This window comes from Anabrus simplex, chromosome 6, assembly GCF_040414725.1.
Source record: "Anabrus simplex isolate iqAnaSimp1 chromosome 6, ASM4041472v1, whole genome shotgun sequence".
NCBI lineage: Eukaryota > Metazoa > Arthropoda > Insecta > Orthoptera > Tettigoniidae > Anabrus > Anabrus simplex.
This window is the reverse complement of record NC_090270.1, coordinates 202,712,351-202,727,741: the sequence shown is the minus strand read 5'-3', so window position 1 is coordinate 202,727,741 and position 15,391 is coordinate 202,712,351. Positions and strand designations below refer to the sequence as shown.

At 41.0% G+C, this 15,391-nt stretch overlaps 1 protein-coding gene across 4 annotated transcripts in view; it reads right to left on the bottom strand.

Moving 5' to 3' along the window:
* Window positions 1-15,391, bottom strand: part of LOC136876310 (anoctamin-1) — a 277,484-nt gene that overhangs the window by 120,095 nt on the left and 141,998 nt on the right. For 3 of the 4 annotated variants that reach the window (XM_068228376.1, XM_068228377.1, XM_068228379.1), the window contains one exon: window positions 1,065-1,322. In XM_068228376.1, the coding sequence (XP_068084477.1) occupies window positions 1,065-1,322 (258 nt within the window). Of the gene's footprint in view, window positions 1-1,064; window positions 1,323-12,356; window positions 12,477-15,391 lie in introns of those variants that run through there. The other variant, XM_068228378.1, reaches the window with a different exon arrangement.

The following is a 15,391-nucleotide window of genomic DNA, read 5'->3' as shown; positions in this document are numbered from 1 at the left end:
AAAAGTAGAATCATGGTATTTGTCATGTTGCGATACTAATCAAAAGTAGTGTAGACTCGCTGTATTCCACACACTATGGTGCTACTCACAGGTAATGTAATGCGCACATGTAACACAGACCCATGGCATTTCTCACACTGCAGCGCCATTTACAGGCAACGCAAACCTATGGTGTTCCTCACATAGGTGTATTAATCACATGGACTTGTACTATACCGTAGTGTTCCTCACATAGTGGGTACTAATCATAGGCAAGGCAGACCCATGGTGTCACTCATATAGTGGTACTAATCACAGGTACTGTAAAACCCACCCTGATTCACACACTGTCACTACTAATCACAAACCTATTGCATACCTAATATAGGGGTACTACGCGCAAGTAAAGGCAACCCATGGTGTTCCCCGCATGGTGGTACTAATTACAAGTAGTATCATGGTTCTAATTTGATCATCTCTTGGTCGTCCCTTTTAGTCGCTTCTTACGACAGGCAGGAGATACCATTTGGTGTATTTTTCGCCTGCATCCCCCACCCACAGGGGGATGTGTGTATGGTCCGCGAGAGCTATTTTATTTTGCTTAAGTCCGCCGGCAAGCCGGTTAGGACCCCACTATCCGCCACATGGGAGGCGCCACGTGGGAGTATCACCTGTCCCCCTGCTACGCCAGTGTAGTAGGTTTATGGAGCTTGCTTTTATCACCTGTAAGATTTCTGTGGATGTCATGTGAGTGCTCTCTTCTCCTGGTCCCTTAGGATGATTCATTTGATTCCACTGGTACCTCAACCTATATTCTAATAGCACACTTCTTGTCCTTCTGGTTTAGAATAGCTCTCAAGTGTTTCTCCCATATATCTATTGGGATTTCCTTCAATCTTAGAATTATTTTCTTTCTGGGTGCCAGGAAGGGATCAGTTTTTGCAGACTCCATTAATTTTCTTGCTTCCCCTTCTACTTAGTGCAATTTCTTCACATCCAGAAGTCTTTTATATTCTCTTCTGTAAACATACACCGAAGTTCAATTTGACAATAATCTGCACTAATGTATAACAGTTGTTACTTACCTCCTTCATTGGTAAACGAAGCTTGAGGATCTCACTGTAGCGGCAAAGAACCTCATGTGTAGCATGTAACTTGACAAAATGTAAGTTCTTGACATGTTCGTGTTCCAAGATCAAGCCTTCATTTTCCAGGTTACGTTCAAAGGAATTTCTTTTTTGCCGGGTGATAGCTACAGAACTGGGTGAAGCTTTCTCATTTTCATCAGCCCACACCAGCACGAAATCAACAGTGCGCATACCATCACTGAACATGTTTGGACCCTGAAACATAAGTTGAAAGGATTGTACATCATAGATTGAAAATCTAAGCTTAATGAAAATAAACAAATAAACAAATAAATAAACTGATCAATCAATAAATTCATGATTATCACTATCAGACACCACACAAGTCTCAAAAAAATTGACACGAAGAAATGGTTACCGGTTAAAGCATCACAGCAAGCCAGGAGACAGTGACAACACACAACATGGATATATAGATTTCTATAACATGTCATTTTTATCCTGGCAGCCTTTTACAAATTCAAGTATTGCAAAGAAACAAGCAAGTGCCAAATCAAGTCACATAGAGAGATAGGAACAAACTTAAGTTAAATTCAATACATTTATAGTCTTTGTGAACACAATGGCATGGTTTTATTGGTCAGATGTGTATTTTACTATATGTTATCAAATCATTAAATCATACTTGACCAAAAAATAATATAAAAGCTTATTTTTGGTCATATCATAATTTTCTTGTTTTTCTTGGAAATATTTTGCACTTAAATGAAGAATATTAGGAACATAATTGGTTTGCTGCTGGTCAGCCTCACCTACAACTCTCTGCACCCCTTCCCCAAACATTTCCTGGCAAGTGGTTAAAATCCCATTTTTGCCAGGTAGTAATTCTGAGCATTCAGTGGCTCTGTTTTCACATGAAAATATATTAGTAGTGCAGATAACAGGCATTGGAATTTACACTATGTGATCAAAAGGATCCAGACACCTGGCTGAACATGACGTACAAATTCGTGGCGCCCTCCATCGTAATGCTGGAATTCAATATGGTGTTGACCCACCCTTAGCCTTGATGACAGCTTCCACTCTCGCAGGCATACATTCAATCAGGTGCTGGAAGGTTGCTTGGGGAATGGCAGCCTATTCTTCATGGAGTGTTGCACTGAGGAGCGGTAGCGATGTCGGTCGGTGAGGCCTGGCACAAAGTCGGCGTTCCAAAACATCCCAAAGGTGTTCTATAGGATTCAGGTTGGGACTCTGTGCAGGCCAGTCCATTACAGGGATGTTATTGTCGTGTAAGCACTCTGCCACAGGTCGTGCATTATGAACAGGTGCTCAATCGTGTTGAAAGATGCAATCGCCATCCCCGAAGTTGCATCTTTAGTCTGGTGGCCAGATTCAGAGAGTAAAACTATGACCACCAAGTTAAACAGCGTCCAAAGACTTGCGTGTCTAGGAATAACAGGGGCACTGGATACCACACCATTGTGTGCAAGGGAGGCCATCTCAGGTCTTCGCCCCTTACATTTATATGTTAAGGAAATAGCGGGAATGAGTGCTTACCGCCTCTGATCACTCAGAGGATAGTCCTTCAAGAATCCGAATAGAGGTCATGCTTCTATTCTTACAAGGCTTCACCAGACCTGCCCTATGACAATGATGATCGGGGACCTGATGAAGCCTAGTTTTAATCTGAATTATAAGTTCACAGTGGTGATACCGACAAGGGAGGAGTGGGCCACGGATGCTGGGGCCCATCTTAGGTCTGGGGGCTGTACATGGTACACAGATGGCTCGCAGACAGAGACAGGCAAAGGCGCCAGTGTCTGGGGGCCTAAGACAAGGCTCTCCCTTCCCATGGGTAAATATGCTACTGTTTTCCAGGCCAAAGTATACGCAATACTGGCCTGTGCTGTATATATATGGAACATGCCTGGATATAGAAGATGCATCACCATTTGCAGTGATAGCCAGGCAGCGTTAAAAGCACTATGCGCAGTTAGAACAACATCAAAAATGGTATGGGAATGCCAAAGGACGGTAGATCAGCTGTGTGAACTTAGCTCAGCTGGGTCCCTGGGCACACAGGTATTAGTGGAAATGAAGAAGCTGACAAACTAGCAAAATAGGGCTCAAAAGGTCCTTTCATAGGACCAGAGCCCTTCCTAAGAGTGTCACTCCGAAGCGTGAAACTGGTAATATCCCAGTGGATAAACCAGTCTCATTTAGACATTTGGAAGAGGCTAACCACAGCAAAGCAGGCACGTGAACTTATCAAAGGGCCTAGCCCAAAGTTATAAAAAGGTCCTGATAAATTTGAATAGGACCAGAATGCGAATGGTAGTTGGACTGTTGACAGGACACAATACCTTACAGACACACCTACACATCATGAAAATCAGTCAGGATCCGATGTGTAGAAGATGTGGTAGGGAGGACGAGACCTTTGCGCATGTGTTGTGTCAGTGTGAGGCTCTTGCAAGCACTAGGCATTGATATCTTGGCTCACATTTGTGAGCCTGGAAGACATCCGGAATGCCAACATCTGGACGCTGTTACCCTTTATAGGAGCACTAGGGCTGGACTAGGCAAACCCGTTTAAGGGACACAAAGGATCTTCACAGACCTATGTGTGGAGCCCTGGGGCTCACCCATTCTTTATCTATCTACCTATCTATCTATCTGTCTATCATCCCCGAAGTGCTCCTCAACAGTGGGTAGCAAGAAGGTGCTTAAAACATAAATGTAGGCCTGTGCTGTGATAGTGCCACGCAAAACAACAAGGGGTGAAAGCCCCCTCCATGAAAAGCACGACCACACCATAACACCACCGCCTCCGAATTTTTAGTACACATACTGTCAGATGACGTTCACCGGGCATTCACCATACCCACACCCTGCCATCAGATCGCCACATTCTGTACCGTGATTCGCCACTCCACACAACGTTTTTCCACTGTTCAATTGTCCAATGGTTATGCTCCTTACACCAAGTGAGGCGTCATTTGGCACTGACCTGCGTGATGTGTAGCTTATGGGCAGCCGCTCGACCATGAAATCCAAATGGAAATTCTAAGTTCCCATGGAGGGAATTAGATATTTTTCCACCAATAGAGCATCCAAGTTTTCTCACCTCCTGCCAAACTGTCATAGTACTTGGAGTGGATCCTGATGCAGTTTGGAATTCCTGTGTGATGGTCTGAATAGATGCCTGCCTATTACACTTCACGATCCTCTTCAACAGTTGGCGGTCTCTGTCAGTCAACAGACGAGGTTGGCCTGTACGCTTTCGTGCTGTACGTGTCCCTTCATGTTTCCACTTCACTATCACATCAGAAACAGTGGACCCAGGGATGTTTACGAGTGTGGAAATCTCGCGTACACACTTCTGACACAAGTGACACCCTATCACCTGACCACCTTCGAAGTCCGTGAGTTCCGCGGAGTACCCCATTCTGCTCTCTCACGATGTCTAATGACTACTGAGGTCGCTGATATGGAGTACCTGGCAGTAGGTGGCAGCACAATGCACCTAAGATAAAAACCGTTTGTTTTTGGTGGTGTCTCGATACTTTTGATCACAAAGTGTATATTTTCTTCTCAAAATCCTTTTCTATACAGTGAAGTGTGAATTGAAGTAAAAACATTGTCATGTTTTCACAGGGAAAAGTTATTCAAGTTTATTCTGGGTTTTTTTATAGTGCAGTCAGTCTGCTGTGGCCAATATATATTAACTTTTTTTAGAATGATGAACAAAAAAGTATCTTCTAAGATATTTGTTTATAATATTTAATCTGTTCTGCATCATATTTCAAAGTTTTAATGACATGGTATTTTGATATCTGTTAGGGCATAATTGTAATCATAATTCCAGAGTTCATATGTCATAGAAATCAGAGCCCTGCTGGATAAGAAATGGAAAGGAACAGAAAAGTTATAATTCAAAACACGTACAGAAAGATAGAGATATGAAAAGGAACACACAAAAGGATACACTTAACAACAGATCAGTGAGAGAAGAAATAGAAAGAGCAGAAAAAGACAAATATGAAAACACAATACCATGTGTGTCCATCTTTTTCTTTTTTTGCCTCATCCTTTTTCCTGACTATATTCAGCTTTCTTATTTTCCTACACCCCCCACATCGAGAATGAAAACCTGTCAAGATGGCCCTCAAGAGTAGTGATGCCCGCCCTCTTGATACCTTGCAGAGATTTTAACACAGACTTCACTGAAGATAGCCTTCCATCAACATCACAACTACTGCATATTCTTCCAAGCTGTAATTTAAAATGTTTGATTTTTACACCTACTCGGGTAACTGCCAGATCAGCTACAACGAAAGACAACATCTGTATTAATTTCTATTGTTCTAAAATGTATCCATTCAATATCAATTTGGGATTATCAGATCATCGTGCACAAATTTTGCAACTAAAAATTGAGAATATAAACATGCATTGAACCAAAATTAAGCAAGCACAATTAACTCATTTTCTCTATAGCTGCATGTGGCTGTTTCACTGAGAGACTTGGGCTGCAGTAACATCTGATCATAGCTGTGACGATAAGTATAAAACATTTTCAAGCATTTTTTTAACCCATTACAAATCACATTTTCCAAGAAACTTGCAGTAATTAATGAAATTTTAAAAAACCATGGATCACAAAGGGTATACAGATTTCAAGACAAAAATGTAAATTACTAAATAGATTAGCACTACAGAGTTGCGACTTGGAATTTTGAAAGTATGTTAGACACTACAAATCAATCTTTTGAAAAGTTCTTAGAGTAGCTAAGGTAATATTCAACAAGAAAGTTTAAAAGTTGTATAATTAACCACGTATCACTTGGAATGTAATCAAGGGAGAAACCGATAGACAAGCAGTTATAAATGATTTCTTTCTACTTTTACAATACAAACTTCAAAATGCAAATAAATCAGATATATTGCCAAAACTCCCACCCTAATGCAAAATGCTATGGAATTAACTCCATTAACAGAATTAATAATGTTACTGGCATTATGTCCCACAAACTACTTTTATGGTTTTTGGACATTAACAGAATTGGAAGTTCTTAAAAATCACATATTCTTTGAGGAGTAAAACTTCCACAGATGTACATGAAATTTTCAAAAAAAACGTCATTAAATATGTGCTCCTTATCTGGTACAGCCATTAATTTATCATCTGGCTCAATGGTTAGCATGCTGGCTTTTAGTCCAGGAGATCCCGGGTTAGATTCCTGGCTGTGTCGGGGATTTTAACCTAATTGGTTAATTCTGATGGCTCGGGGACTGGGTATGTGTGCCATCTTCATCACCCGAAAATGTCAAAAACATATCGGATGTAAGGCTTTTCAGGCGTTTGCTCCATTAACCAGCGCTTCGTCTTAGGTCTGACACTAGACTCTTCAGAGTGGGATGTGTCAGACCCTACCCACTGACGCTGGGGTGTATGCAGGTAAACTTATCAGAAGCCCTTATAAGAGGCACAATCTGATAACTGCATACGGGAGATAAATCTCCACAATGGAATTATTGCCCGCCTAGCAATTCTGAACGGATACACCCTGCAAACAACCCAGCGTCAGTGACACATCCCACTCTGATGAGTCTAGTGTCAGACCCAAGACGAAGCGCTGATTAATAGAGCAAACGCCTGAGAAGCCTTACATCTGATATGTTTTTGACATTTTTGACATGCTCTATTGGTGAAAAATATCTAATTCCCTCCATGGGAATTTAGAATTTTCCCATTCATCACCTGAAGTCGGCAAAGGAAATTTTACATCAGAACTGAACTAAAGTGTCCTTGGTGTAAAAATTGCATTTCTATGTTTTGACTTCTTGTGTTACCTGTGTTTCTTCTTCTTCTTCTTCTTCTGCTTCTTATTATTATTATTATTAATAATGAAATGTTTTCTAGTGGACAATTTCCTAATCTCATACATCTTCATTATAGACTGTTATTAATTTCGGCGTTCATTCTGCAAGCCTCTGTGAATTTACTAATCGCTTCCACAATCCTCTATTTGTAACTAGTTCTGTGCAGGCGAAGCAGTCAACTATCAGCTTCATGTTTCTGTAGCCCCCATTTTCGACCCCTTTGTTTGCTCATTTCACTCCACCACTTACGGATGTCTTTCTCAGGTATACTATATAGAGGCAAGAGTCCATCCCTGTCTTACAACGGTCCTGATTTCAAAAGCATCAGAAAACTATCTACTGAATTTCACTTTGGATGTAATGTTGGTTAGGGTCAGCTGAATGACTGCCCTTATTTTGTTGCCCAAGCCTAGTTCTTTTAGGATTTCAAATAGGATGAATCAATCAATAGAGACATACCGGTACATCATTTTAAAATCACCACGAACTCTGTTTCTAAGCTTGAGATATGCAAGGACAGATTTAAATTTATGATCTGTTCAGCACATGAATGTAGTTTCCTAAAACCTCCTTGGTATTCTCTTAATAGTGGATCAATTTGTTGTTCTACCCTAGTTTGAAGAACTTTTGAGGGGATCTTCCTAGGTTACTGTGAGGAGCAAGATACCATGGTAGTAGTTTACATTCATTCCGTCGCCCTTCATATGAAAAGAGTGAATCAGGGCTGACGTTCAGCCATCAGGAAGGTTCTCTCTTTCCCAAATCTCAATTAACTTATCAACAGCCCATTCACCAGCATGCTTCGATAGTTCAGTCACAGCAACGGGTCACGTGTATAGGCCTACTGTCTGATACACAAAAGAGAAACCCCTACTTTCAGCTCTTTAGTTGGAAAGAATATTTTGGAGACAAGATTTACGCATATACAACAAAACAGAATTAAACATTATTTGTTTTACGTCCTACTAACAACATTTTTATGGTTTTTGGAGACGTCGAGGTGCGGAATTTTGTCCCGCGGGAGTTCTTTCACGTGCCAGTAAATCCGCCGATACGAGGCTGACGTATTTGAGCACTAACGGACTGAACAAGGATGGAGCCTGCGAAGTTGGGCTTAGAAGGCCAGCGCTCTGCCACCTGAGCTATTCAGCCAAGCAATTAAAATTTATTTCGGAGGACCGTCTCCACCCTCAACTGAAGCACTGTACATTTTTATTTATTTAAACACTCCCATCTCCGTGCCTCATCGTAACACTGTAGACGACCGTCGGAACTGGTAAATGAACAATTTGTTGAAATTCGAGAATTCAAATTCATTTTTTATAGTTGATATTTGTATTGTTGCGTAGCCCTACAGGTGGCTATTCTGTTTCTTCTGCATAGTACCGGTACAACGAACGAAAAGCATAGCCGAATGAAATTCGTCAAGCAGTGGCGGGCACTGAACCCTACCTACCCCAGCGCTGCGTGGGTAAATAACTTTGTATTTATATTTTCTTATTATTCCTTAGAACGATTTTTATAAGGTTTTAAAAACTGCTAATATCTAAGCCAAGTACAGCTGTCTCGACGATCCGCTCGCACTACCGCAGTTCGCTTCTCCAACGAGCTGGGTCTCCTTGCCGGCGCGAAAGAGAGCTACCCAAGCGAAATATAAGTCGCTTGGATGACGCATGCACTTGAAGCTTCCTTGTCCTTGAAGCTGTGGCCCCTCCGCCGACAGCAATTTATGGTGACAGGCCAGCCAGCTTAGTAAGGCCTGTTAGTTTTAATACTTGACACTGGAAGTGTTCGGCGCCACTTACACATCGCCTTGCTAATAAAAATAGAGCCTCTTTATGAAATCAATTGTAATATAAAAGAATATATTTTATTTCTTGTATTTCGGCATGTACACAGTTTTTTCGAGCAATTCATTGATGGCACGTGTACAGTACGTTTTCCGATAGTAGCAGAAAAACATTTAGGTTGCCCAGCATGAACACGGAGCTAAGCGAATGTTGTATTTGGTTGTCTGGAATGGTGGTATATAGTGAATTTTTGTAGTGTTCCTCTTGGATTACAGGTGAAGTTTTCGTGAGTTCTGTGCCATTATTCACGAATACAGTATAACGTGTGTTTTGCGTCGTGACGCTATCAATTTGGAAATATGTGCGAGTATGTAGTGGAAAATATTATTGAAAGGCCTTTCTCAGGTAGACCTTTCCACGAAAATTGCAGCCCTATAAAAGAAGGAAGCCGGCCCCGTGGTGTAGGGGTAGCGTGCCTGCCTCTCGCCCGGAGGTCCCGGGTTCGATTCCCGGCCAGGTCGGGGATTTCGACCTGAGGGCTGGTTCGAGGTCCACTCCGCCTACGTGATTAGAATTGAGGAGCTATCTGACGGTGAGATGGCAGCCCCGGTCTCGAAAGGCCAGAATAATGACCGAGAGGATGCGTCGTTCTGACCACACGGCCCCTCGTAATCTGAAGGCCTTCGGGCTGAGCAGAGATGCACCAAACTGAATGCTCTGTTCTGTTGGTCTTGCCTTCTTTTTGGTGGAGACAGAAACACAAGCTGGATTAAAACGGGGTATATTAATCTGGAAAATTTGACCAATGCAGCTGTTTCTTACGAAGAGTCTATAGGACACATCAGAGCATCTTATCTCTTAGCGTCGTTTGGTAAAGTTACGGTGGACACACAACTAGAAGACCAGCTCAAACAGGAAATCACATTTCATACCGAGAGGGTAAAACAAAACAGGGAGCTCTTGAAGCGTTTCGTTAATGTTGTGTGCTTTTTATGTAAGCAAGAACTTTCTTTCCGAGGGCATGACGAGTGTGAAACGTCAGTTAATAGGGGTAACAACATCGAGCTGTTAAAATGCACTGCAGAATATAACCCTCTCTTGAAAATCCACTTGGAGACATCCACAGTTTTTAGGGGTGTATCAAATAGAATTCAGAATGATATAACTGATGCAGTGGCAAACTCGTAGCTGGAAGAAATAAAATCTGAATTGAAAGGAGTCGAGTTTGTTTCAGTTTTAGCGAACGAGACGACTCATGTTTTCAACACTGCACAACTCTCCGATGATCTACGTTATGTTTACAATGGGCAAACAAAGGAAAGCTTCGTCGGGTACAGTGATGTCAGTGAAAACAATAGCTTTAGGTATTTCAGAAATCGTAACACAATATTTGACTGAGTTTGACTGTAATAACAAGTTAATTGCGCAGTCTTACGATGGAGCTGCTTCAATGACCGGGCATATGAATGGAGTGCAAGCTTCAATTAAAAAAACACATCCTCAAACTTTATTTATTCATTGCTATGCGCACTGCTTAAATCTAGTTTTGTCCCATACTGTGAACAAGTTGTCTGAATGCAAAATATATTTTAGCTCTCTTAATGGTATTGCTGCTTTATTTTCACGTTCACCTAAACGGGCTAAATTCCTAGAAGAGTATTTGTAGAGAAGACTTCCTAGTGTTTTACTTACTGGGTGGAACTATACAAAGAGGTTAGCGAGCCCCGTGTACATTCACAGAAGTGATTTGTGTGAAGTTTTTAACTCAATGCTACGCAATTCCCACGAAATTGAGAATTAAATTTTAGCTCCAGTGAAAGGTTACCTCCTCCCGCTGAATGATTCCACACTTCGTTTTCTCCTTAGGACATCTGACAAAATATTTGCTTTCACTGATGTTCTCTACAATATCCTCCATCGTCGCCATAAGACCTATCTGTGTCGGTGCGACGTAAAGCCCCTAGCAAAAAAAAAAAAAAAAAAAATATCCTCCAGACGAAAACTTTCGACATCATTTTCTGCAGGAGAAATGTTGATGAAATTTGGAAGGCCATTTATTCGTTAAGGGGCGAATTTGAGTCCATCTATTTAGAAACAGCACAAGAAATAGGTGAGCCAACAAAAAGAAACAGTCCTAATTACAAACAAATTCACTGTGAAATATTTGATAATATTGACAGTCGCCTCGAAATGCGTTTTCAGGATTACGGAAAATTGAACTTCATAGGACTAATATCTGCGGAGAAAGGAAAGTATGAAATTTATCAGAAAAATATCCCTCAAGCTGAAATTTCTAGTCTTCGATTCGATTTCGATGAAATTAGGTTAAGAAACGAACTGTGTTCTACAGTAGCGAGGAGTTTAATGAAAATAGTCCATTTGAATTAATGAGCCTCTTTTCAGAACGATCATTAATTTGTTGTTTCCCACAACTTTCTAAGTTAATTGCGATCATTTGTACCATGCCAGTGTTTACTGCGTCGGTGGAAAGGACCTTCTCAGCTTTAAAAAGAATAAAAACTCACTCAAGGAACGGAACGGGAGAAAAAAAGACTTTCAAGCTTGGCACTGCTTTCCATTGAAGCAGCATTACTGGAAGACGTTCGCCAGAAAGATTCATTTTTTGAAAGAACTGTTCGCTACTTTGCTATGCAGGAGAGAAGAATTGAGTTCGCCTTTAAATGAGGATGTCAACGTTGTCGACATGGTTCAGAACAGACCACTCTGTCTCGTTATGTACTGCTCACTATTTTAGTGGCCGAAACGGTTGGCAGAATGGCAAAATATCATCCCGGAACCCGGTGGAATTCTTCAAGGTGCACCAAACTCTCTTTCACATTACAAATCTCGACTGGATTTGAACCCCCCCCCCCCCCCCTTCCCGACTGCAGAGTACCAGCTACTGGGCAAATGCAAAGCTGAGTTCATCTGCAAAAATCATTCATGTGAGTTATAATTTCAAAAGTTCTTTGATGCCTAAAATATCCTTCTTTTATTTATTTATTTATTTATTGTTGGGTCTGTTTGCTTGTTATATTTCCACTTAGTTATCAAGTGAGTCCATAAAATGGTAATGTTGACTTTAGAGAGTGTAGTGGGCTACGATCGCTTATGTTTAAAATAATAAAAAAAAACAATTTTTGCAGCTGGGGCAACGAACATGTTCACCGCACACCACTGTCGTCAAGAGAACATATGCTGAATAATGTGGTATTTTGTAATTTGTCTTTCGGTCTTCTACGCGATGTTTCTACGTATGACACGATATCCTTACAATTTAAATGAATACCGGTAAGGAAAGAAAATAATGAAACGATTGGTTCTTACGGGTCCATAAATACGGAATTTTGGCCTTCCAGTACAGGGTTAATACGGGGCAAGCTTTTCCGGCTTCAAATTACGAGATATTCTCTTCAACAAGGGATACCTAGCAACCTTATCGGGACAAGACCTTGAGTTGTTCTTTATCCACCTACTGCTGAAGGTAGTATTCTTCAGCATTACTCCAAATCCTTTATACATGATCGGACACAAAATCATGTCAGCAAAATTTAATTTGGCACAGAGCTTGTATCATATCACTCACTCAGAAACATAAGATAATACTTACATGGATGATAGGATATGTAGATGAGAAAGACCAACACCAACAAGGCATGTTATAGAAATATTAGCAAATAACTTAACTTCAGCTGGTTCGATGTTTCACATGCTCTCGGTGATCTCACCATGAACAAAGTACTTAGTTCAATTAAAATATATCAGTTTATACTGATAATAAACACCGTACGTATAATTAACTACTCTTATCAAGTCATGATAAACTATTGAAGGAATGTGATAATAGTAGCTTATATACCTTCCATAGTTGTACAGATAATTTTTTTTCAGGAAGGTTGAAGTGTGTGAAATATTACTCTATCACAAAAGAGAGCCGACAGTGGCGATTTTAGTGAAGGCCACCCGAGCACTTTCTTGGTTTACGTTCCCTAAATATCAATATCAACGATAGACCCCATATATGTGTGTGCCAGAATTATCAGCATAAATAGCTCTACAAAAATGTCTGTGGTGATATTTCGTACTTATACTCAAAGGGCATCCTCAATAAGCGTTTCTATGCTACAAGTAAAAATCAACCTTAAAAATTATAGATACTATTAGGAACGTAATCCTTATCAAAATATTTGTTATTCACCTCAATCTTATTAAGATAAAAAAAATGCCCCATACAGTACGGTATGTAATTTGAATGTAAGCTCGAAGAGTTGTCGTTTTAAGTGAAAGCGCGAGAATGGATTAAATATCACAAGGGGAAAGAGGAGGGAGTTAAGAGTCAGGCGGCCTGAGGGGCCTTGGAAAAACGTCGCAATGACATACACACATACAGTGGCTTAGGAAAGTATAACGACACCAAGCAAAAATTGCTTTATTCACTTTACACTGAAAATTTTATAAGAAAGAAATTTAAAAAATTCTCGAAAAAGTTACACATAATTCCCTATACATTAAATAGTCAATGTGGCCACCACAAGCCTTCCTGCAGGCGTCAACACGCTGTGGCATACTGTCAATCAGGGCTCGGCACTGGTCCTGGTAATGGGTACGCCAGAGCACAAGTTGATGCTTCATATTCTCCTTGTTTTGGGGCTTTCTTTTCTGAAGTCTGATGTCATGGAGTTCCACAAGTTCTCTGCCGCATTTTGGTACAGGGACCTAGCAGGCCAGGATAGGACCAAGACATCATGATTTTGGAACCATGCCAATGTTGCCTTGGACATTAATCCAGCCTCTTGGAGCCGTTTTGATGCAGTGAAAGTGCTAATTTCCACCACACCAGAATCTCTCCTCATATTCGCACACAATTCAGGAAAAGTAGCCATACGGTTTGCTTTGCTTTTCAGGATTAAAGATCTGCCCTGTCATGGTGAAGTTTCCTTGAGTCGTCCGTATCTGTGAGCGTTAGCTACACTGCCGGTCGCTTTAAATTTCTTTACGGTTTGTTCCACGCAAGTTTTGTTCACTTTTAACTCCTTCCCAATGCTCCGAAAAGACTGGCCAGCATTATGCACGCCATAGCCTAACACAATCTAAGAAGTAGTGATAAAACCGTAACTAATCAACAGTGACTCGCTGACGGACTGTTGAAAGTTCATTGTTGTCTCCAACAGTTGGGTAGGCGGGAAGGAACACTATGTGTAATCGAAAGCCAAAGAGGCGGTAAATTTAAATAATTTCAGGACCGTGGACAAATGCATGATTTTTGCTTAATTTGACCTTTAAAAAATTACACGTTCCATCCCAGCTGGGTCAAGCGTAACTACTTTTAGAATAAACTTTACTTCTAATGAAGATATCTTTCAGGTAGAGCTGCATTTTCATCAAAATTGAAAATTGTACCCCAATTGGTTGGCAAGTTATTTACCTTTTATATAAAAATATTCTGATAATTTTAAGTACACATTAAAACACAAAATAATCAATAACTTTTTATCTTTAACACCTAGAGAGTTTTGGTTTTCACCAATACAATTCAGATTTAATACAAATAAACCCACGCTTATCACACGATTTGATATTAGAAAAGTATAAGGACAGATGATCATCTACATTTATAAGGGGGTGCCCTTATACTTTTCTAAGACACAGTACACATTACCTGATCAAAATTATCCGGACACCTGTCTGAAATTACACTCAGACTTTACCCTGTCACGTTTCCTATTACTGGACATTAATATCGTGTAGATCCAAACTTTGCCTTTATGACGGCTTTAACTCTGCTGAGGACACTTTCAATGAGGTGTATGATTGTCTGTGGAGGAAAAGCAGCCCATTTTTCCTCATGAGCCGAAACCAGAGAAGGTAGTGATGTTTGACGCCAGGGGTCTGGAGCGAAGTCGACGTTCTACTTCATTTCCAAAGGTGTTCCATTGGGTTCAGGTCGGGACTCTGGGTAGGCCAGTCCATTTCAGGAATGTTATTGTCCACAAACCATTGCCTCACAGATGCAGCTTTATGACAGGGTACATTGTCATGCTGATACAATCATCGTTTCCGAACTGGTCCTCTACTGCACGCAATAAACAATGGTTTTAAATGTGCCCATATCCTTCCGCATTTAGAGTTATCTTAATCGCAATAAGCGGACCACACCATAACCACGAAAAACACCCTCAACCATAACACCATCCTCTCCGCACGTCACTGTTGGTGCTACACATGATTGTAGGTAACGTTCTCCAGGCATTCGCTAGACCCAAATCCTTCCATCGGATTGCCACAGAGTATAGCGTGATTCATCACTCCAAATCACTCGTTTCCAGTCATCTACTGTCCAGTGGCATCGCTCTTTACACCATCCCAGCCGTCGCTTAGCCCTGACTACAGAAAAGTTTAGCTCGACCATTGTGCCCCATTCATGTTAACTCCCATCGCAGAGTCATTGTTCGTGATGAATTTGTTACTCAGGTGACATCCAATCCCTAGTCCACGTTCGAAGTCACTGAGCTCTCCTGACCGACCCTTTCTGCCGTTACTGCTGCTTAACTGACAATACAATACTCCCCGCCTCCTTTTAGACTGACGGACCCACCTCTCGTGACATCTAAAGTTAATTTCCCCATTACACAGAGTGTCCGGATA